Here is a 21,692-nt window from a genome sequence, read left to right on the forward strand (position 1 = left end):
ACATACAGCCACATATTCTGTTATAACTGAAGGACTGCAGATTAAATGTGCGGCATTATGGGACTGGACTATCTTGACCACATTCCTGTGACTGCTCAGTTTCTGCAATCATGAACCATTAAAGCTGCTTAGCAGGGTCCTGACAGAGGACCTGGTGAGAATATTTACTCAGAATGAGTGAGAATGAAACTTATTCCAGGACCGGCTGGTGTTCAGTGGCTGAGATTCCCGAATCTGTAAAAAGGGGGTCTGACCAGTGGTAGGTAGTCCGGTAAGAAGCGTTCTCATGCATTATTTAAATTATTTTATCATGAAGTTGTGATCAGAACTGTGAGGGACTTGTAACCCAATAGTTGTTGAATTGACGGTAAACTCCAAGTAGCACTGGACTGAAAAGGGGGTCTGACCAAGAAGTGAAGTGATCTCAGGCATTGTTTAAATTACATCATCATTGGCCAACTTCCCCTTTGTGATGTCACAATGGAGTCCTGCCTGAATCAGCCAATAGGAATCACTCTGCTCCGCGGTGACGTCTCTGGGTTCCAGTGCTCAGGCCCGGGCGCACAGACCTGGGAGCCCCGCCCCCACCCATTGTTCCCCTCCCCCTACACCACATCGAGCCAAGGTTTCCAGGCAACTGGCTGGCGGCTCCGGCCAGAGCGAGAAGCTGCTCGGTGATCTCCCCCTCCCCCCGGCCCGGGACTGCGCATGTCCAAGGGAGGGGGAAGCTGCGAATTGCAGGGCAGATCCTGCCCCCTGACCTTCTGAGGTGTTGATTAATAGGAAGAGTTGGAGGACCGGAAGGACTCTGGTCCTCCAGCTGATCAGAGCGCGGGCTTTGCGTGAATGAAGATTGAGCTTCAGACAGACTGAAACTTCCTCCTGTCTCCAACATCAGAGAGGTTGTTTCTGTAGTGAAGTGGTTGTCACGTTTGCCTGACACGCGAAAGGTCCCCGGGTCAGAACCGGGCAGGAATGTTAATTTGTTAATTCCAGCATCAAAGTGGGAAGGGGGAGGAAGGTGAGCTGTTGCCTGCCTGCCTGCTGTCGTCTGGCCTGCCTGCCTGTCGTCTGGCCTGCCTGCCGTCTGGCCTGCCTGCCGTCTGGCCTGCCTGTCTTCCGTCCGTCCGCCCACTGGAGGGTGCTCTCTCCCTGGAGGGAGAGAGGACACGGAGTGACTTTCTTTCTTTTTTCTTTCTATCTATGGGAGGGAGGACTGCACGTTTCAACATCGAGGGACTGAGTGGTTGGGCTGGTGCCCTCATCATCAGAAGGTCGGTGCCTGAAAGGGATGGGGGGGTGAAGTAAATTCAGACTGTTTTTTCCATCTGGGGGGGGGGGGCGGTGAAGACACCCCGGACTTGAACTGTTTGCGCCCAAAAGGGCTGGAGGAGTAAAGACCCCCACCCACTGCTGCTGCCCCCAACACCGGCGCCCCCAACACCGGCACCCCCTCCCCTCTTTCCCCCTGACTGGGGCACCGGCCCCCCTCCGTGCCTTGTCCCTCGTCCTCCCTCCTGCTCCTCCGACCTCCTCTCTCGCTCCGGGGAGAGAGCACCTAGATCCCCATCCACCTACCCTACCCTCCCTTATTTTTTCCTCCTCTTATACGTCCTGCCGTGGCAGAGCCTTCTCGGCCCACCTATGCGGGCGTGGCGGCTACCAGAGCCCCCGCCGCTCCCAAGGCCCTGCCACCTTTTTCGTTGCTCACGCGGCAGCTCGGGGTTAAGTGCTACGCCCACCCCGACATGTCCATCGAGGCCTGTGTCAAGGCAATGGCTGGGGTTGTCGGCCCCTCAGCCATTGTCGCGGCCTCTAAGATGTACGGCCGGGCCGTATTCTTTTTGAAGGCCACCCACCCGCCACATTTATCATTCCCCGCGCGCCGCCCTCTACCTTGTATTGTTCTCGCTTCCAAGTTGAAACCGTCCGTCCGCCGCCGCCATTACCCGCACTGCGCATGCTTCAGGTCCCGCCCCTCATTCACTCCGATTGGTTGGAGGACCAGCCGCTCCCGCTCGGTCCTCCAGTCCCGCCCCCTCTTCCTATTGGTCCGGAGCTGGCGTCAATCAGCTCCCGGGCATTGTGATGTGGAGCATGCGCAGTGTCATTGCTGGCCTTGGCGCTTGTTTGTCCCGGAGAAGCGGAGTCAGCGTTAGGCGGTGGCTGGGAGGATTTGGAAACACTTTGTGGATCCGCAAACCCTTCAGAATCATTGTCAGCTCCCTGGTTTGCAGCTGCGGGGCTTCTCCCTCCCTCCCTCCCTCCCGGGAACAGGCCCAGGTTAACGGCCCCATCCTGGCTCAGCCACTGGAGGATGGTTCACATCAGAGGATGGGGGAGGGGGACAATAAATAAGAGGTTACACTTTGACCTCAAATCAATGAGGACTCTGATCTCTGGGAAGGAAGGAAACCCTGGGAGGTGGGCGGGGAGGATTCACAAACACCCGCTGGAGGCCCCAACACCCCCAATAAGACCCATTGGTTTTATTGTCAGTCTGCAGACAGGAGCTGGAGAACTGAACCCAGACAGAGGAGAGGGAGGGAGAAAACTGGGAGTGGAGGAAAGAAATGGTAGAGATGGGTTTGGATTTCAGCCCAGGGAAGAGGGAGAGTGTGTGGGACGGAGATTTACAGATTTGGGGGAACAAGAGAGGAAAAAATGTTCCAGGCGAACTAGAATTGTCTGTTCAGAGTTTGTATCGTGTTCTGACAGTGATGACTTTTCTAAACTGTTTTTACAGGATATTGGAAGTGAAAGATTGGCAGACAGAAAATTCAAACCGGACATCACATCTGACAAAGTCATTCAGTTCCTTCGGAGCTGAATATCATTGGTCTTTGAATATAGAAAGAGAAATATTTGTCTGTTCTGCCTGTGGGCAAAGAAATTAAACATCACTGTGACTGGAAAAGCATCGAGACAAACACACACCCGAGTGAGAGTGTTCCAGTGAACCGACTGTGGAAAGAGCTTTAACCAGTTACACAGCCTGAAAAAACATCACAGTTCACAGCAGGGTGAAACTACGTGTATGTTGTGTGTGTGGATGAGGCTTGAACTGATCATCCAACCTGGAGAAACACAAGGACACCCGCACCATGGAGAAACCGTGGAAATGTGTGGATTGTGGGAAGGGATTCGGTTTCCCATCACAACTGGAAGTTCATCGGCGCAGTCACACTGGGGAGAGACCGTTCACCTGCTCCGTCTGTGGGAAGGGATTCACCCATTCATACAACCTTCTGACTCACCAACGGGTTCACACTGGGGAGAGGCCGTTCACCTGCCCTGTGTGTGGGAAGGGATTCACTCGCTCATCCCACATTGTGACACACCAACTTGTTCACACTGATGAGAGAATGTTTACATGTTCTGACTGTGAGAAGAGTTTTAAATGCAAAAAGGATCTGCTGACACACCAACGAATTCACACTGGGGAGAGACCGTTCACCTGCTCTGTGTGTGGGAAAGGATTCATTCAGTCATCCCACTTGCAGACACATCAACTTGTTCACTCTGATAACAAACTTTTTAATTGTTCCCACTGTGCGAAGAGCTTTAAAAATAAAAAGGATCTGCTAACGCACCAATATGCTCACACTGGGGAGAGGCCATTCACCTGCTGTGTGTGTGGGAAGGGATTCAGCCGTCCATCTGCCCTATTGAACCACCAGAGAATTCACACTGGGGAGAGGCCCTTCACCTGCTCAGACTGTGGGAAGGGATTCACTCGTTCATCCAACTTATTGAATCACCAGCGAGTTCACACTGGGGAGAGGCCGTTCACCTGCTCTGTGTGTGGGAAGGGATTCAGTCAGTCATCCAACCTGCTGACACACCAGAAAGTTCACAGTGCGGAGAGGCCACTTACCTGCTCTGTCTGTGGGAAGGGATTTTCTCATTTATCTTATCTTCTGAAACACCAGCGAGTTCACACTGGGGAGAGGCCGTTCACCTGTAATGTCTGTGGAAAGGGATTTATTCAGTCATCCCACCTGCTAACACACCAGCGAGTTCACAAACGACTGCAAGGTTTGGATTCTACTCTTAATGATGCTGTTAATCATATCCAGGACTGAATCGTGTTCACTCTGACAGTCTTCATCCGTTGAGGTTTAATATTCTGAATAAATATGAAATAGACCAGCTTTGTTTTTTAAAATTGTTGTAGATTTTTGTCTTTCCCACCTGACTGTTTAACATCACCAGGCTGGAGCTCAGAAAAGACAATCGGGGGTGGATCATATGGCAAACAGGACGCAGTCCTTCAGGGTCACAGAGGGACAAACAGCACTTTGCTCTTCCTCGTCTCTCTTCACGACAGCAAAGTACCCGTGTGGTTTAATCCTGAGATGTGCAAGAATCTCAGTCACTCCCTTCTATGTTTCAGCGCTCCTAGACCAGGAACAGAAGTTCCTTTACAACTGTGTTTAGAGTCAGGAAGAACAACAGTGAATGCTGGAAGCATGCTGCTAAATCAGAGATTGGTGCAAAACTGGGATCTGTTCCTGACTGAGAGTGAAATGGCAGGATTAGATTTCCAGACTGAAAATGCAGAAAAGTCTAAAATATTTTAATGTGTTTGTGTGTCAGTGCCAGTTTATTGAACAGAAACCAGCTCAAAATAAATTGGTTAAAGTCTGCATTAAAGTAGCAGCTGGAGAGTTCAAAGGAACCTGTTATCTGCTGGGACAATTAGACAACAATTTGATTCCCACTGAGACCCACAGTGAATGAGGCTCCCGCGGGCCTCATACAAAAAGTGACGCAGACGTTTCAGGGTCAGAGAAAAAGAGTCGGATCTCAACGAAAATGCGCAGGAAATGAAGGCCACAATACAGCCCCAGCTGAATAATATTCCCCCACTGAGCTCAGCCATTGTCAGTGTTGTGAAATGTCACATTTGCCATCCTATTATTCCCGGATCAAATCCAACCATTCTCCGATCCCATCCGCACAAAATCTGCAGATTACCCCGGGTGAATAACTTCCTTAATCTGTACTTAGAAAAATTCTGGATTCGGTGCCTATCTGCCCGGCGACACATTTTAAAAGTGATCTATTATCAAATGCAGCCTCAGAATTGTTCCATTTTCAAGTCCGTGGAGCAGAAATAATAACTGATTGAAATCAGAGCTTTTCTATTTGGGGAATAGAGGGGTACAGTGAAGATTTACTATGCTGATTCCTGGGATGGCAGCTCTGTCATATGAGGAGAGATTAAATCCGTTAGGATTATATTCACTGCGGTTTCGAATAGTGAGAGGGGGTCTCATAGAAACTTATAAAATTCTAACAGGGTTCGACAGGGTAGATCCAGAAGACTGTTCCCAATGGTGGAATCCAGAACCATGGGTCATCTTTTGAAGATAAGGGAAAAACTGAGGTGAAGGGAAATTCCTTCATCCAGAGAGTGTTGAATGTATGGAATTCAATACCACCGAATGTAGTTGAGGCCAAAACGTTGTCTGATTTCAAGAAGAAATTTGATATAGCTCTTGGGGCTAAAGGGGTCGAGGGGGAAGGAGGATCAGGATATTGAATTCCATGATCAGCTATGATTACGATGAATGGCGGAGAAGGCTCCTGCTTCTAGTTTCTATGTTATGAGTCCGTGAAATATTTCCTGGTGCAGAGTTGAGTGACTACTTATCCCCGGTATACTTACAGCACTAACTATTAATTATGTTGAGTCCTGGATGCTACTCATTAATCCCTGTACGTTAGGCTGCTGAATCATTGAATCCCGACAATGCAGGATGGAGCCTGTCCCGACAACAATCCCACCCAGGCCCTATCCCCGTAACCCACATATTTACCCTGCTATCCCCTGACACTTAGGGTAATTTTGCGTGGCCAATCCAGCAAACCTGCACAGTTTAGGAATGTGGAGGGAAACTGGAGCACCTGAGGAAACCCACGCAGACACGGTGAGAAAGTGCAAACTCCACAGAGACAGTGACCCGAGGCTGGAATCGAACCCGTGTCCCTGGGGCTGTGAGGCAACAATGCGAACCACTGCGCCACTGTGTCACCCATAAATGATTAAATTAGAAAAAAGGATCTGCCTTAAGAAAGATTGATGGACTGAGTTCTGAGGAAAGCGAGTTAACCAGTTAATGAGACAGAATAAGTGATGATGTGGGAGAGAGCAGAGAGAGAGCAAAGACTTTAGAAATAAGTTTACGGCCAGGGAAGGAATGTGATTGGAAAGTGCCAGCTATATTAAATCATTAACTAACAGTGATTGGTTCACTGGTTACGGGGCGGCATGATGCCACAATGGTCAGCGCTGCTGTCTCACAGTGTCAGGGACCCGGGTTCAATTCCGGCTTCGGATCACTTTCTGTCTGAGTTTGCATGTTCTCCCAGTGTCTACGTGGGTCCCCTTCGGGTTCTCCTGTTTCCTCCCACAGTCCAAAGATGTGCAGGTTAGGTTGATTGGCCATGCTAAATTGACCCGAGCGTCAGGGGATACGCAGGGTAAATACATGGAGTTGCGGGAGTGGAGCCTGGGTGGTATTGTGACCGGTATAGACTCGATGGGGCGAATGGCCTCCTTCTGCACTGCAGGGATTTTATGATTCGCAGCTGACGTCAGCTCAGGGAGATGAGCCAATCGCAGCACTGAGAAACGCCTCCCTGTTTCTGAATACTTGAAGCTGCCTCTGATCTGAGTTCACTCTGTGATATAAGACTAGAGGCAGCAACTTATTGTAAACATTGTCGCTGCTTACTGTCCAATCAGGAACCATGTATCTCCTGTGTGCTTTACTGATAACAATGACCACGCTGCCCGGTGAGTCTGAGCTCAGATCCTGAGTGTGTGTTTCATGGGTTATATTTGTTCACAGATTTCTCACACATTCTACATTTTGTTGCAGGAATCAATGGCCAAGATTCAGTTTCCCAGGACCCGGCTGAATTAACGGTTCAGGAAGGATTGAACGTAATAGTGAATTGTAATTACACAACAACGGATGCTTTTCCAAATCTCTTCTGGTACATCCAGTATCCCGGGGAAGCTCCGAGATATTTACTGCAGAAATATAGCACGGGGGGCGGAGAAAAGTCTCCAGATTTCCCTGACCGGTTTTCTGCTGATTTGGACAAGGACAAGAAAACAGTTCCTTTAAATATCACTGGGGTCCATGTCTCTGACTCTGCCGTGTATCACTGTGCGCTGAGCCCCACACTGCTACAGAGGCGCAGTGAGCCCGTACAAAAACCCGCAAAGGCACTCTCACCTCCTCTCACTGAATCAGATCTGTGACCTGGATTGTGAACTGTTAATACAAACAGAACAATTGTATAACGAAGAGTTAGTCCGAATGTTCTCATTCCATGGTGCTGAATGTGCCATTCTTGTTTAAACACTCTGCAATGCTGAGACTGGGAGAAGTGAACAACAGGGGGCAGCATTGCAGCTTCCATTTTACTATTATTCCTTCCAAAGTGGATAAGCTCACACTTACCAACGCTATACTCCATCTGCCAGATCCTCGCCCACTCACTTAGCCTATCCAAATCTCTCTGCAGACTTACCGCATCCTCCACGCAATTCACTTTCCCACTCATCTTTGTGTCATCCGCAAACTTTGTTACCCAACACTCGGTCCCCTCCTCCAGATCGTCTATGCATATGGTAAATACTTGAGGCCCCAGCACCAATCCCTGTGGCACGCCACTAGTCACCAACTGCCAACCAGAAAAGCACCCATTTATTCCAACTCTCTGCTTCCTGTTAGATAGCCAATCCCCAATCCACGCTAACACTTTACCCCTAACTCCGTGCACCCTGATTTTCTGCAGCAACCTTTTGTGAGGCACCTTATCGAACGCCTTCTGGAAATCCAAAAACACCACATCCACTGGTTCCCCTCTGTCAACCGCACTCGTTACATCAACATAAAAATCCAGTAAATTTGTCAAACACGACTTTCCCTTCATGAATCCATGCTGCGTCTGCTTGATCAAACCATTTTTTTCCAGGTGTCCTGCTATTTCTTCCTTAATGATGAATTCCAGCAATTTCCCAACTACGGACGTTAAGCTAACCGGCCTGTAGTTACCCGCCTTTTGTCTACCTCCTTTTTTAAACAGTGGCGTCACATTAGCTGTTTTCCAATCAGCCGGCACTTCCCCAGAGTCCAGCGTATTTTGATAAATTACAACCAACGCATCCTCTATTACTTCTGCCATTTCTTTCAGTCCCCTGGGATGCATTCCATCCGGGCCCAGGGACTTGTCTACCTTTAGTCCCATTAGCCTCCCAAGCACTACCTCTTTAGTAATAGTAATCATTTTAAGGACCTCATCCCCTACAGTCCCATGACCGTCAATTTTCGGTAAGCTATTTGTGTCCTCTACCGTGAAGACTGATACAAAAAACTTGTTTAAGGCCTCAGCCATTTCCTCGTTTCCCATTATTAAATCCCCCTTCTCATCTACTAAGGGTCCAACATTTACTTTAGCTACTCTTTTCCTTTTTATATATTTGTAAAAACTTTTACTATCTCTCTGTCCCTCCCCCCCCCCTGGGCTTTGCCCCCCCCCCCCCCCCTGGGCTTTGCCCCCCCCCCCCCCGGCTTTGCCCCCCCCCCCGGGCTTTGCCCCCCCCCGGGCTTTGCCCCCCCCCCCCCGGGCTTTGCCCCCCCCGGGCTTTGCCCCCCCCGGGCATTGCCCCCCCCCCGAGCATTGCCCCCCCCCGAGCATTGCCCCCCCAACCCACACATCCTGGGACACTAAGTGGCAATTGAGCATGGCCAATCAACCTAACCTGTACATCTTATAAACAGTAAGAAGTCTCACAATACCAGGTTAAAGTCCAACAGGTTTATTTGATCGCACGAGCTTTCGGAGCACTGCTCCTTCATCAGGTGAATGGCCACTCACCTGATGAACCTGGTGTTGTGTGCCCACCCCAGTCCAACGCCGACATCTCCACGTCATCTTATGGACTGCAGATTGATTCTCTGTAGAATCCTGTTCTTTCTCTCTATCAACATTCCTCTGCAAGTTTTATTTCCTTCAAGTACCCATCCAATTTCATTTTGAAATGATTGAATCTTCTGTTCCACCATCCTCATAGGCAGCGAGTTCTAGATCATGTGCTCTCCCTACCTAAATATAAATCTTCCTCAAATCCCTGCTCTACCACTACTCAAGTAATGTCCTGTATGTTACACTTTTATCCAGTATTATAGACATCTGTCTGGCAGCCTGCATGGAGATTTTCAGCTCCCTGTGTCCAGGACAGGAAGCCGTGAGCATGGATCTGTCAATCAGCCTCAATCAGCACCTTCAGGAGAATTGGGAGGGTGAATATTAGATACAGCAGAGTGAGAATTGAGGGAGAGTGTGTGGGATGGAGATTTACTGCGTTTGGGGAATGAGAGAGGAAAGAATGTTCCATAGAAACTAGAATTGTCTGTTCTGAATTTCTGTCCTGTACTGACACTGATGAATTTTGTAATCTCCTTTTGCAGGATATCAGAAGGTGGGGATTTACAGACAGAAATCTCGAATCAAACGTCACATCAACATCTGACAGACATTTGATTGATTGGGACCCGAATATCATTGGCCTTTCAATCTTGAAGGAGAAATCTTTTAATGTTCTGTCTGCGTCAGAATTTTTTATAACATAAATGTGACTGGAAATACACCAAGACACAGACACACCTGAGTGAGAGTGTTCCAGTGCGCTGAGTGTGGAAAGAGCTTTAACCAGTTACACAGCCTGAAAATACATCGCAGTATTCACAGCGGGGAGAGACTGTACCCGTGTTCTGTGTGAGATTTAATTGACTGTTTAACCAGGAGGGTGACAAAGACACCTGCACCATGGAGAAACCGTGGAAATGTGGGGACTGTGGGAAGGCATGTCAGTGCCCATCTGAGCTGGAAACCCATCGACGCAGCCACACCGGGGAGAGACCATTCACCTGCCTTGAGTGTAGGAAGTGTTTCACTCAGTCAAGCAACCTGCTGAGACACAAGCGAGTTCACACTGGGGAGAAACCGTACACTTGCTGTGTGTGTGGGAAGGGATTCACACATTCGTCCACCCTGCAGGATCACCAGCGGGTTCACACCGGGGAGAAGCCTGTCACCTGCTCCAAGTGCGGGAAGGGATTCAGTCGGTTATCAAACCTGCAGGAACACTAGCGAGTTCACACTGGGGAGAAACCATGCACCTGTTGGGCGTGTGGGAAAGGATTCACTCAGTCATCCAGCCTGCTGAGACACCAGCGAGTTCACAAGTGATGACAGGGGTTGGATTCTGTTTTATTGCTGCTGTTAATCACATCCAGGACTGAACCATGTTCATTCTGACAGTTGGTGAAGTGGGAGGGTCGGAGGGTTTCTTTCTGCTGGACTGGCCGGTCTCACGACTTTGCTTCTAGTTCGCTGATGCTCTTTGAGCCTGGGAGAGCACATTGCCACTGAAATGATCCACAAAAGCTGATGAAGGACATTTATTTTATCCTGGATAGTAAATAGTGTTTTTCCTACCACTACAGGTAGATTTAAAATAAATACAGAAAGGACTGGAAAAACACAACACGTCTTGCAGCATCTGTGGAGAGAGAAACAGTGTTAATGTTTCACACTACTGGATTGGGAATCAATCTTGTAAACCTCCTCTGAACTGCTTCCAATGCATTTATATCCTTTGTTTAATAGGAGACAAAATTGTACCCTGTGTTCAAGGTGCAATCTCAGCAACGCCCTGCACAACTGAAGCATAACATCTTTACTTCTATGTTCAATTTCTCTCAGAATAAAGGATAACATTCCATTTATAAGAACTTTGATTTGTTTGAACTAAGATTTATGGGGGTTCTCTTGTTTACAATAACCTCCCCAATCGTAAATCACACCAGGTTCCAGTGACTTAATCATATGGCAAGAAAGAACACTTTAAATGGTGAATTCAGAAAGTTTATTAACCATTAAAAATGTAACGAGTCAGAAAGATAAAAAAGCAAAGTATCGATCAACAGCAAAAGGAGGAGAGCTTAACTTCAACTTCTCCATCCTTCTCAAACCAGGACATGAAGTGATGGCTCTGAAAACATGGATAACTTGTAAAACTAACAGCTCTCAACGTCTCTCTGCGGGGCACAGTGTGAGGCACTGCTGCCTCACAGCAGAGGGTTCGAGTCCCGGCTTGGGTCACTGGCTGTGCGGAGTTCGCCCATTCTCCCCGTGTGTGTGCAGGTTTCCTCTGGGTGCTCCGGTTTCCTCCCACAGTCCGAAAGACGTGCTGGTTGGGTACATTGGCCATGCTAAATTCTTCCTCAGTTTACCCAAACAGGCACCAGAGTGTGGCGACTGGGGGATTATCAGAGTAACTTCATTGCAATGTTAATGTAAGTCTATGTGTGACACTAATAAACAAACTATAAAAAAAGTTAACTTTTAAAAACTTCTACCAGATTGGTTTCTCGAATCCCCTTTTTTATACTTTCAAAATGTAGAAAGCCATCCTCAGCTAATTGTTAGGAATTAGCCAATTGGTCTATAACTTGTCAATAATGAAATTGATTTGGTTTTTAGCTAATTGCACATATTGTCTTAATTTTAAGACATACCTTTCTCTCAAACGATATCTCTTAGCTTGGGGTAGCCCAAGTGTTGACCGATAATTGGTTCACATCAGTCATTCAATGTTGAGACATCTTGAACAGGAGCCGATTCATTCCCTCCAGTCAAGGTTAACAAGTCCTTTCATCTTTCTTTATTCTGTCAGCATGGGAAGGGAACATCTTATAATTCCCACAGCATTTTAACCATTCTTAAAGTGTTTATAATTCTAAAAGTTATAAACCTGTGTTCAAATTTATATTTCCAGCCTTTATAACATATGTATTAATGAATCATTTATTATTTAATTGTCTCACAATTAATGCTGTCTATTTAACTAATCTGGCTGCTTTCCAATTGTGGGAACTTCAGGCCACAAAAAAGGTAGTTAGAGTCGTAGAGGTTTACAGCATGGAAACAGGCCTTTCGGCCCAACTTGTCCATGCTGCCCAGTTTTTACCACTAAGCTAGTCCTAATTGCCCTGGAATATTACTCATGATCTGTGCTTCCAAGCATTTTGAATGTGCATCTACAACAAGCAAAAACATGTGATTCATGAAAGGCCCCCCAAAGTCCACATGTAGTCTGGACCACGGCCTATCAGGCCACTCCCGAGGATGAAGTGGTAATGTACCCAGTGTGTTGTGGGGAATGAACTCAGAAGAATCATTCAACACTCAAACCTGATTCAATCGACAAACAGTTTATTGAGTTACGCCAGCGGGGAGAAGCCACAGGGGCTGACCATGTGCAACTCCACCCAATAAAGAATATCATCAATTCTTATCCAGTTACTCAGCCCATCCCGGCTGGACACAATCCAATCAGAATGGTGATCGATTACATACATTATAGGTTCAATAAAATTAGTATCTGGGCATTATGGGGCTTTGTGATCATCTCATGGACAGATAGGTGCCCCCATCATGATGTTTTCCAGACCCCCTCGTCTACCATCCTTGGGGTTTTCTTTGTACATAGACTCAGTTTGAAAAGGGGTGGATTAAAAATTCTCAAATGGATGTCAGCACCCTTCCTTTGTTTCAATCTAATGACCACACGGTCTGGGAACATTTCTATTTAATAATCTCTCCTTTTAAACTCTGTTCTTCAGTATCCAATTCCAGAATTTTCCTTTTCATTGTGTTAATTGTGTCAGGATTAAATCTTTGGACCTGACAGGAAGTTTAACCCAAGATCAATCCAACACAGGATTGGTCAGAATCGTTTCATATGTACCAAATTTTAAATAACTGAAGGGGGCGACCTTTATGCTTAATATCATGGATATTTTTACGTGTGTATATCAAATTTATTTTAAAATATTGTCAACAGTTCACAGCAATGCGATGACTCATGGAGAGGCTCCTTGCACCCCCTAATCACTTCAGACAGCCTTAATCACTTTAGACTCCAAGCAGGGAAACACAGACAATAGCTCAACTGATTAGATTATGCAAGAAGCTCAAATCACAAAGGGAGCTCTCCAGAAACAGATCAGCCCAGGGGAAATGGGATCAGCTCCACCTATCTATAATGGCTGTTTTAATATCTCGCTATTGTGCCACTGCTTTGTGTTATGAGCTGGTACTGATCATGTAACTTGTCGTAAATGTTGAACCTATTACCATATGTTTGGCATGAAGTTCAAAACCCTATAAACTGTAAAGCGCATAATGGCCAGGCAGAGCAGTTGACGAGCAGCTGTCTCTCCCCAGGCCTGCGGTTTTGTTATTTTAAACAGAGAATAAAATTTGTGTTGCCTTTTTGTACTGTACTCATGTCTGCTTGTCTTTCATGCTGGTAGGAAGTGAGAAAACTTCCCCTTACAATAACCATGACAAATTAAAACTCTCAATTTCATGAGTGAGTTTTATCTGGATTAAAATTCCCACATGTTTAGTAAAATATCCTGGAATCCTGTCTCTGGACAGTAAATATGGCTCCAGGTTCATAACTTTTGAAAAAAAAAGCTTTATTCATTACACTTCCATTTTAAAAATCTGTTTGATTTAAATCACAGACAAAAAACCTCAAAGCTTAAAGCGTTCAACCCACAAATATCATCCACACACCAACAGAGAAACTTAGCATGTGCTTTACAATAATAACCAAAATTAATTACTTAAGCATTCTTCTGATTCTGTTTTTAAACTCCCAAAAATGCCTTTAATTAAAGACTCAAGGTAAGGTTAATTCCCCAGAAAGATAAACCTTAACAAATGTAGCCCAAAACAATGATAAAACACATCTACAAACATCCACACAAAAACAAACAAAACACACAGATTCTCACAGCTTGTAAATTTCAAACAATGAATCCTCAGCATTCTCTCTCGCAGCTATAACTTCTTAAAGCGACAGAGCACTACAAGCTCACAACTCCTTGATTAAAATAAGATGCAAGATCCTTCATTGTAACTTAACCCTTTTTAAGCCAACTTCCAAGGCCTGATTTTATCAGCAACATCTAATCTTTGTTAATTTAAAATCCCAAACACGTTACCACCTGCAAACTCTTTGTTCTTTATCTGGTGTTGAGGTGACAACAAAATAAAATTCTCAGTTATTCCAAATTCCTCCAGGGTATGCTTAAAATTTCCACATTTAACTGGCTCCAATAAATCCACAATTATAAACTAAAATAGACACGAGTTTCTGGGTGATTTAAAAACAAGTTAAAAACAAGATGCCAGAGGAAAGATAGAACAGGAGGAAAGAAAGGAGGGGGAGTTGCACTTTTGATTCAGGAAAACATCACGGCAGTACTGAGAGGGGATATATCCGAGGGTTCGCCTACTGAGTCAAAAGGGTTGAACTGAGAAAGAAGGGGGAAATCACTTTGATATGGTTGTACTATAGGCCCCCAAATAGTCGGTGGGAAATTGAGGAGCAAATATGTAAGGAGATTACAGATAGTTCCAAGAAAAATTGGGTGGTAATAGTCGGGGATTTTAACTTTCCCAACATTGACTGGGACAGCCATAGTATTAGAGGCTTGGATGGAGAGAAATTTGTTGAGTGTATTCAGGAGGAATTTCTCATTCAGTATGTGGATGGCCCGACTAGAGAGGGGCAAAAGTTCACCTCCTCTTGGGAAATAAGGAAGGGCAGGTGATAGAAGTGTGAGTGAGGGATCACTTTGGGACCAGTGACCATAATTCCATTAGTTTTAAGATACCTATGGAAAATGATTGGTCAGGTCCAAAAGTTAAAATTCTAAATTAGGGAAAGGCCAATGTTGATGGTATCAGGCAGGAACTTTCGACAGTTAACTGGGGGAGTCTGTGGGAAGGCAAAGGGACGTCTGGTAAGTGGGAGGCTTTCAAAAGTGTTTTAACCAGGGTTCAGGGTAAGCACATTGCTCTTAGAGTGATGGGCAAGGCTGGTAGAAGTCGGGAACCCTGGATGACTCGAGATATTGAAGCCCTCGTCAAGAAGAAGGAGGCACATGACATGCATCGGCAGCTGGGATCAAGTGGATCCCTTGAAGAGTTTCGAGGGTGTAGGAGTAGAATTAAGAGAGAAGTCAGGAGGGCAAAAAGGGGACACGAGATTGTTTTGGCAGATAAGGCAAAGGAGAATCCAAAGAGGTTCTATAAATACATAAAGTGCCAAAGAGTAACTAGGTAGAGAGTAGGGCCTCTTAAGGATCAACAAGGTCATCTATGTGCGGATCCACAAGAGATGGGTGAGATCATAAATGAATATTTTTCATCATTATTTATTGTTGAGAAAAGCATGGATGTTAGGGAACTTGGGGAAATAAAGTGATGTCTTGAGAAGTGTACTTATAACAGAGAAGGAGGTGCTGGAAGTCACAAAGCGCATCAAGGTAGATAAATCCCCGGGACCTGATGAAGTGTATCCCAGAACACTGTGGGAGGCTAGGGAGGAAATTGCGGGTCTCCTAGCAGAGATATTTGAATCATCGATAGTCACGGGTGAGGTGCCTAAAGATTGGAGGGTGGCAAATGTGGAGCCTTTGTTTAAAAAGGGCTGCAGGGAAAAGCCTGGGAACTAAAGGGCGGTGTGATTCACATCTGTAAGTTGTCAGAAGGTATTTGAGAGACAGGATCTACAGGCATTTGGAGACACAAGGACTGATTAGGGACGGTCAGCATGGCTTTGTGAGTGGAAAATCATGTCTCACAAATTTGATTGAGTTTTTTGAAGGGGTAACCAAGAAGGTAGATCAGGGCAGTACAGGTGATGCTGTCTACGTGGACTTTAGCAAGGCCTTTGACAAGGTACCGCAAGGTAGGTTGTTGCTTAAGGTTAAATCTAATGAAATCCAGGGTGAGTTAGCCAAATGGATACAAAATTGGCTTGATGACAGAAGACAGAGGGTGGTTGTAGAAGGTTGTTTTTCAAACTGGAGCCTGAGACCAGCGGTGTGCCTCAAGGATCGGTGCTGGGTCCACTGTTATTTGTCATTTATATTAATGATTTGGATGAGAATGTAGGAGGCATGGGTAGTAAGTTTTCAGATGACACCAAAGTTGGTGGCATTGTGGACAGTGGAGAAGGCTATCTAGGATTGTAGCGCGATCTTGATCAATTGGGCCAGTGGGCTGACGAATGGCAGATGGAGTTTAATTTAGATAAATGCAAGGTAATCCATTTTGGGCGATCGAACCAGGACAGGACTTACTCAGTTAATGGTAGGGTGTTGGGGAGAGTTACAGAACAGAAATCTAGGGGTACAGGTACATAGCTCCTTGAAAATGGAGTTGCAGGTGGACAGAGTGGTGAAGAAGGCATTCTGCATGTTGGTCAGAACATTGAATACAGGAGTTGGAATGTCTTGTTGAAGTTTTACAAGACATTGGTAAGGCCACACTTGGAATACTGTGTACAGTTCTGGTCACCCTATGATAGAAAGGATATTATTAAACTAGAAAGACTGCAGAAAAGATTTACTGGGATGCTACCGGGACTTGATGATTTGAGTTATAAAGAGAGGCTGGATAGACTGGGACTTTTTTCCCTGGAATGTAGGAGGCTTAGGGGTGAACTTATAGAGGTCTATAAAATAATGAGGGGCATAGATCAGCTAGATAGTCAATATCTTTTCCCAAAGGTAGGGGAGTCTAAAACTAGAGGGCATAGGTTTAAGGTGAGAGGGGAGAGATACAGAAGGGTCCAGAGGGGCACTTGTTTCACACAGAGGGTGGTGAGTGTCTGGAAAAAGGTGCCAGAGGTAGTAGTAGAGGCAGGTACAATTTTGTCTTTTAAAAAGCGTTTAGACAGTTACATGGGTAAGATGGGTGTCGAGGGATATGGGCCAAACGTGGACAATTGGGATGAGCACAGGGGTTAAAAAAGGGGCGGCATGGACAAGTTGGGCTGAAGGGCCCGTTTCCAAGCTGGAAACCTCTATGACTCCATGACTAAATCAACTGTCTGCTGAAAGGGTTAACTTTTCTACAGAACCGAAAGGGGTGGGGAGTGAGAAGAAACTTGGCACACAGTTACATCACTTTACATAATTTTTAAAAACTTCTCTAACAACAAAACAAAGTTGATTTTAAACTTTATCTATGAATTCTTTTGTTCTCTTCCTCAAACTAATTATTTTAATTTGTTCAGTTTTTGTTAGGGATGGGTAACTTCTGTTCTTTATAAACTGGTTCACTCATTTTGTTAATTCTACATGGGCTCGGAGAATCAGAACCCAGACTTTATCATCCTGATCCTTTTTCTCCTTCTGCCACCACTCCCTCTGTTTTGAAGGAGGGTCATGGGGATTCCAATCAGAACTAATCATTTCATCAGAAGAGTAAAATACTGCAGATACCGGAATCTGAAACAAAAACACAAAATGCTGGAAAATCTCAGTAGGTCTGACAGCACCTGTGAAGAATGGAGCCAAGGTTTCGATAATGGATGACCCTTCATAACAGCTCTCATGAAGTATCATTCAGACTCAAAATGTTGGCTCTGTTCTCTAATCATTTTATCGATACATTTCTTGTTCTTAGTTTGAGGTTTAAAGTGAGAGGGGAGAGATACAAAAGGGTCCAGAGGGGCAGTTTTTCACTCAGGTCGTGGTGAGTGTCTGGAACGAGTTGCCAGAGGCAGTGGTAGAGGTGGGTACAATACTGTCTTTTCAAAAGCATTTAGACAGTTACACGGGTAAGATGGGTATAGAGGGATATGGGCAAAATACGGGCAATTGGGACTAGCTTAGTGGTAAAAACTGAGCGGAATGGACAAGTTGGGCTGAAGGGCCTGTTTCCATGTTGTAAACCTCTATAACTTCCTAACACCCTGTCACTCTGTGATCCGTGTGAAATCTAAAAACCAGGTATTCGCAACAAGACTCAAAGAGCATCAGCCCACTGGAGGCAAAGTCATGAGACCGGCCAGTCCAGCAGAAAGAAACCCTCCGACCCTCCCCATTGACCAACTGTGAGAATGAACAAAATGCAGTCCTGGATGTAATTGAGAGCAGAAACAATAACAGCAGAATCCAACCTCTGGAATCACTCGTGAACTCGCTGGTGTCTCAGCAGGTGGGATGAAACTCTGAATCCCTTCCCACACTGAGAGCAGGTGAATGGCCTCTCCCCAGTGTGAACTCGCTGGTGTGTCTGCAAGTTGGATGACTGAGTGAATCCCTTCCCACACTGAGAACAGTTGAATGGTCTCTCCCCAGTGTGAACTCGCTGGTGTCTCTGCAGGTGGGATGACTGAGTGAATCCCTTCCCACACTGAGAGCAGGTGAACGGCCTCTCCCCTGTGTGAACTCGCTGGTGTGTCCGCAGATCAGATGAGTTAGTGAATCCCTTCCCACACTGAGAGCAGATGAATGGTTTCTCCCCAGTGTGAACTCGCTGGTGTATTCGCAGGCTGGATAACAGAATGAATCCCTTCCCACACTGAGAGCAGGTGAACGGCCTCTCCCTTGTGTGACGTAGCTGGTGTCTCTGCAGGTCGGCTGACTGAGTGAATCTCTTCCCACACTGAGAGCAGGTGAACGGTCTCTCCCCAGTGTGAACTCGTTCGTGTGTCCGCAGGATGGATGAGTTCGTGAATCCCTTCCCACACTGAGAACAGTTGAATGGCCTCTCCCCAGTGTGAACTCGTTGGTGTCTCTGCAGGAGGGATAACAGAATGAATCCCTTCCCACACTGAGAGCAGGTGAACGGCCTCTCTCCTGTGTGAACTTGCTGGTGTTTCTGCAAGCTGGATAACTGAATGAATCCCTTCCCACACTGAGAGCAGGTGAATGGTTTCTCCCCAGTGTGAACTCGCTGGTGTATCCGCAGGCTGGATAACAGAATGAATCCTTTCCCACACTGAGAGCAGGTGAATGGCCTCTCCCCAGTGTGAACTCGTTCATGTGTCCGCAGGGTGGATAATTGAGTGAATCCCTTCCCACACTGAGAGCAGGTGAACGGCCTCTCCCCAGTGTGAACTCGCTGGTGTCTCTGCAGGTCGGATAACTGACTGAATCCCTTCTCACATTGAGAGCAGGAAAATGGCCTCTCTCCAGTGTGAACTCGCTGGTGTCTCTGCAGGAGGGATAATCGAGTGAATCCCTTCCCACATTGAGAGCAGGTGAATGGTCTCTCCCCAGTGTGGCTGCGTCGATGAGCTTCCAGCTTAGATGGGGCTCTGTATCCCTTCCCACAGTCCCCACATTTCCATGGTTTCTCCATGGTGCAGGTGTCCTTACCTCTCTCTTGACTGGACAATTAGTTGAAACTTCGCCCACACTCAGAACAAGATTACAGTCTCTCCCCGCTGTGAATGGTGTGATATTTATTCAGACTGTGTAACTGGTTAAAGCTCTTTAGTCAGTGCATTGGAACACTCTCACTCAAGTGTGGCAGTGTGTTGATGCTTTTTCACTCACACTGACATTTCAAATCTTTTCAAATCGACAGACTGGACAATCATTTCTCCTTCTGGATTCAAAGTCCGATGATATTGAGGTCCCAAGGAATATGACTCTGTCACGTCTAGACATGACGTTTGAGATTTCGGCCTGTGATTCCTCTTTCAATATCCTGTAAAACGAGTTTACAAAAGTCATCAGTGTCAGTACAGCATAGAAATTCAGAACAGACAATTTCTATGGAACATTCTTGCCTCTCTCATTCCCCAAAAGCTGTAAATCTCCATCCCACACACTGTCTCCCCATTCTCAGCAGGTCTGGCAGCATCTGTATGGAGAGAAAAGAACTGATGTTTCAGAGCTTTGACAAAGGGTCATCGAGACAAGAAACATCAGCTCTTGATGTAGGAAGAGAGATTCCTATTCGCTGATTCAGGCAGGCTCCATTGTGACGTCACAATGCGGAAGTTGTCCAATGAGCTTCAGATTGAAACTTCCTCTTCTGGACAACATCTGGGAGGAAATCAAAGTTTCCCCCTTTCCATTTCTTTTCTCATTCTGGGGAAATTGGGGACTTGCAGCAACTGAAGGGAGTGAAGTGAATTCGGTCTGTATATTCCACACATTTTTACTCCAGTAATGTAGACATTTATTTGTCTGGCAGCCTGCATGGAAATTTTCAGCTCTCTGCATCCAGGGCAAGAAGCAGTGAGCATGGATCTGTCAATCACACATGAGGACGGCCTCAACCGGGATCTTGGGTTCATGTCACACTATCTGTAACTCACACTGTCTGTAACCCCCACAAATTGCCTGGGCTTGCAAAATCTCACTAACTGTCCTGGCTGGAGACAATACACATCTCTTTAACCTGTGCTTCACCCTCTCTCCACTCACATTGTCTGTACCTTTAAGACTTGATTACCTGTAAAGACTCACATTCCAACCATTATTTTGTAAATTGAGTTTGTGTCTCTGTGCCCTGTTTGTGAATAGAACTCCCACTCACCTGATGAAGAGCAGCGCTCCAAAATCTTGTGGCTTATGCCAGCAAATTAACCTGTTGGATTTTAACCTGGTGTTGTGAGATTACTTACTGTCTGAGGCTGAAACAGGCTGTTCACAACCAGGGTGAAATAGTTCATCCCAATATGAGCTTCCAACCACGTCCACATCATCATCAAGACCACCTTCATTCAAAGTAATTAATTAATTAACAGTAATGAATCATAAAATACATTGTAGGAGGAGGCCATTCAGCCCATCGAGCCTGCACCGACAACAATCCCATCCAGGCCCTATCCACATATTTACCTGTTAATCCCCCTGATGCCAAGGGTTAATTTATCATGGCCAATCTGTCTAACCTGCACATCTTTGGACTGTGGAAGGAAACCGGAACACCCGGAGGAAACCCACCCAGACACGGGGAGAATGTAGAAACTCTGCACAGACAGCGACCCGAGGCTGGAATTGAACCCGGGTCCCTGGCGCTGTTAGGCAGCTGCGCTAACCACTGTGCCACCGGGTCACATGTCAGTGCCATCGCCCGACTCCAGCCCAGTGTCAGCTCATCTGGAACCCTCACCCATTCCATTGTGACATCACACTCTCACCCATTCCATTGTGACGTCACACTCTCACCCATTCCATTGTGACATCACACTCTCACCCATTCCATTGTGACCTCACACTCCCACCCATTCCATTGTGACCTCACACTCTCACCCATTCCATTGTGACGTCAGGGCTTCACTCTCCGATCACAATCCCTGCCGGCCTCCCACATGCAGCCTCAATGGCGGCAGTCAGCCCGGGTCTAACACTACAAGCTGCCGCTCCATTTGGTACAAAGGGGGGGAACCGGGAAGTTCATTTCCGGGGTTTGGGGTTGAACAACATGTTTACAAAGCCTCTCCACCCACCCGCCACATTTATCATTCCCCGCGCGCCGCCCTCTACCTCGTATTGATCTCGCTACCGAGTTAAAACCGTCCATCCGTCGTCATTACCCGCACTGCGCATGCTACAGGCCCCGCCTCTCATTCACTCCGATTGGTTGGAGGACCAGCCGCTCCCGCTCGGTCCTCCAGTCCGGCCCCCTCTTCCTATTGGTCCGGAGCTGCCGTCAATCAGTCCCCGGGCATTGTGATGTGGAGCATGCGCAGTGTCATTGCTGGCCTTGGCGCTTGTTTGTCCCGGAGAAGCGGAGTCAGCGTTAGGCGGTGGCTGGGAGGATTTGGAAAC

General features: G+C 46.5%; 3 protein-coding genes across 7 annotated transcripts in view; 2 read left to right on the forward strand and 1 right to left on the reverse strand.

Moving 5' to 3' along the window:
• The window catches only part of LOC144483798 (uncharacterized), a 66,263-nt gene extending 45,642 nt beyond the window's left edge, over window positions 1-20,621 (reverse strand). The window contains exons 1-2 of the mRNA XM_078202338.1: window positions 20,543-20,621; window positions 18,100-19,617 (exon numbers count right to left, since the gene is read on the reverse strand). Of these exons, the coding sequence (XP_078058464.1) occupies window positions 18,100-19,266 (1,167 nt within the window). The 5' untranslated portion in view covers window positions 19,267-19,617; window positions 20,543-20,621. The remainder of the gene's footprint in view (window positions 1-18,099; window positions 19,618-20,542) is intronic.
• Window positions 1-21,692, forward strand: part of LOC144483836 (uncharacterized) — a 284,619-nt gene that overhangs the window by 79,121 nt on the left and 183,806 nt on the right. The gene's annotated exons all lie outside the window — the stretch shown is intronic.
• On the forward strand, window positions 223-13,376 carry LOC144483821 (uncharacterized). Of its 5 annotated transcripts, none has more exons than XM_078202364.1 (4): window positions 692-1,274; window positions 2,747-4,038; window positions 6,891-6,968; window positions 9,495-13,376. In XM_078202364.1, coding segments are annotated over exons 2-4 (1,014 nt in total). In that variant the 5' UTR covers window positions 692-1,274; window positions 2,747-3,104; the 3' UTR covers window positions 9,497-13,376. The 5 variants fall into 5 exon arrangements, 4 of the variants coding, with proteins under 4 accessions (XP_078058490.1, XP_078058488.1, XP_078058491.1 ...); XM_078202362.1 differs by having other exon boundaries at window positions 798-1,274; window positions 6,891-7,008; XM_078202363.1 differs by lacking the exon at window positions 692-1,274 and adding an exon at window positions 1,279-1,304 and having other exon boundaries at window positions 6,891-7,008.

Source organism: Mustelus asterias, unplaced genomic scaffold (genome assembly GCF_964213995.1).
Source record: "Mustelus asterias unplaced genomic scaffold, sMusAst1.hap1.1 HAP1_SCAFFOLD_79, whole genome shotgun sequence".
NCBI lineage: Eukaryota > Metazoa > Chordata > Chondrichthyes > Carcharhiniformes > Triakidae > Mustelus > Mustelus asterias.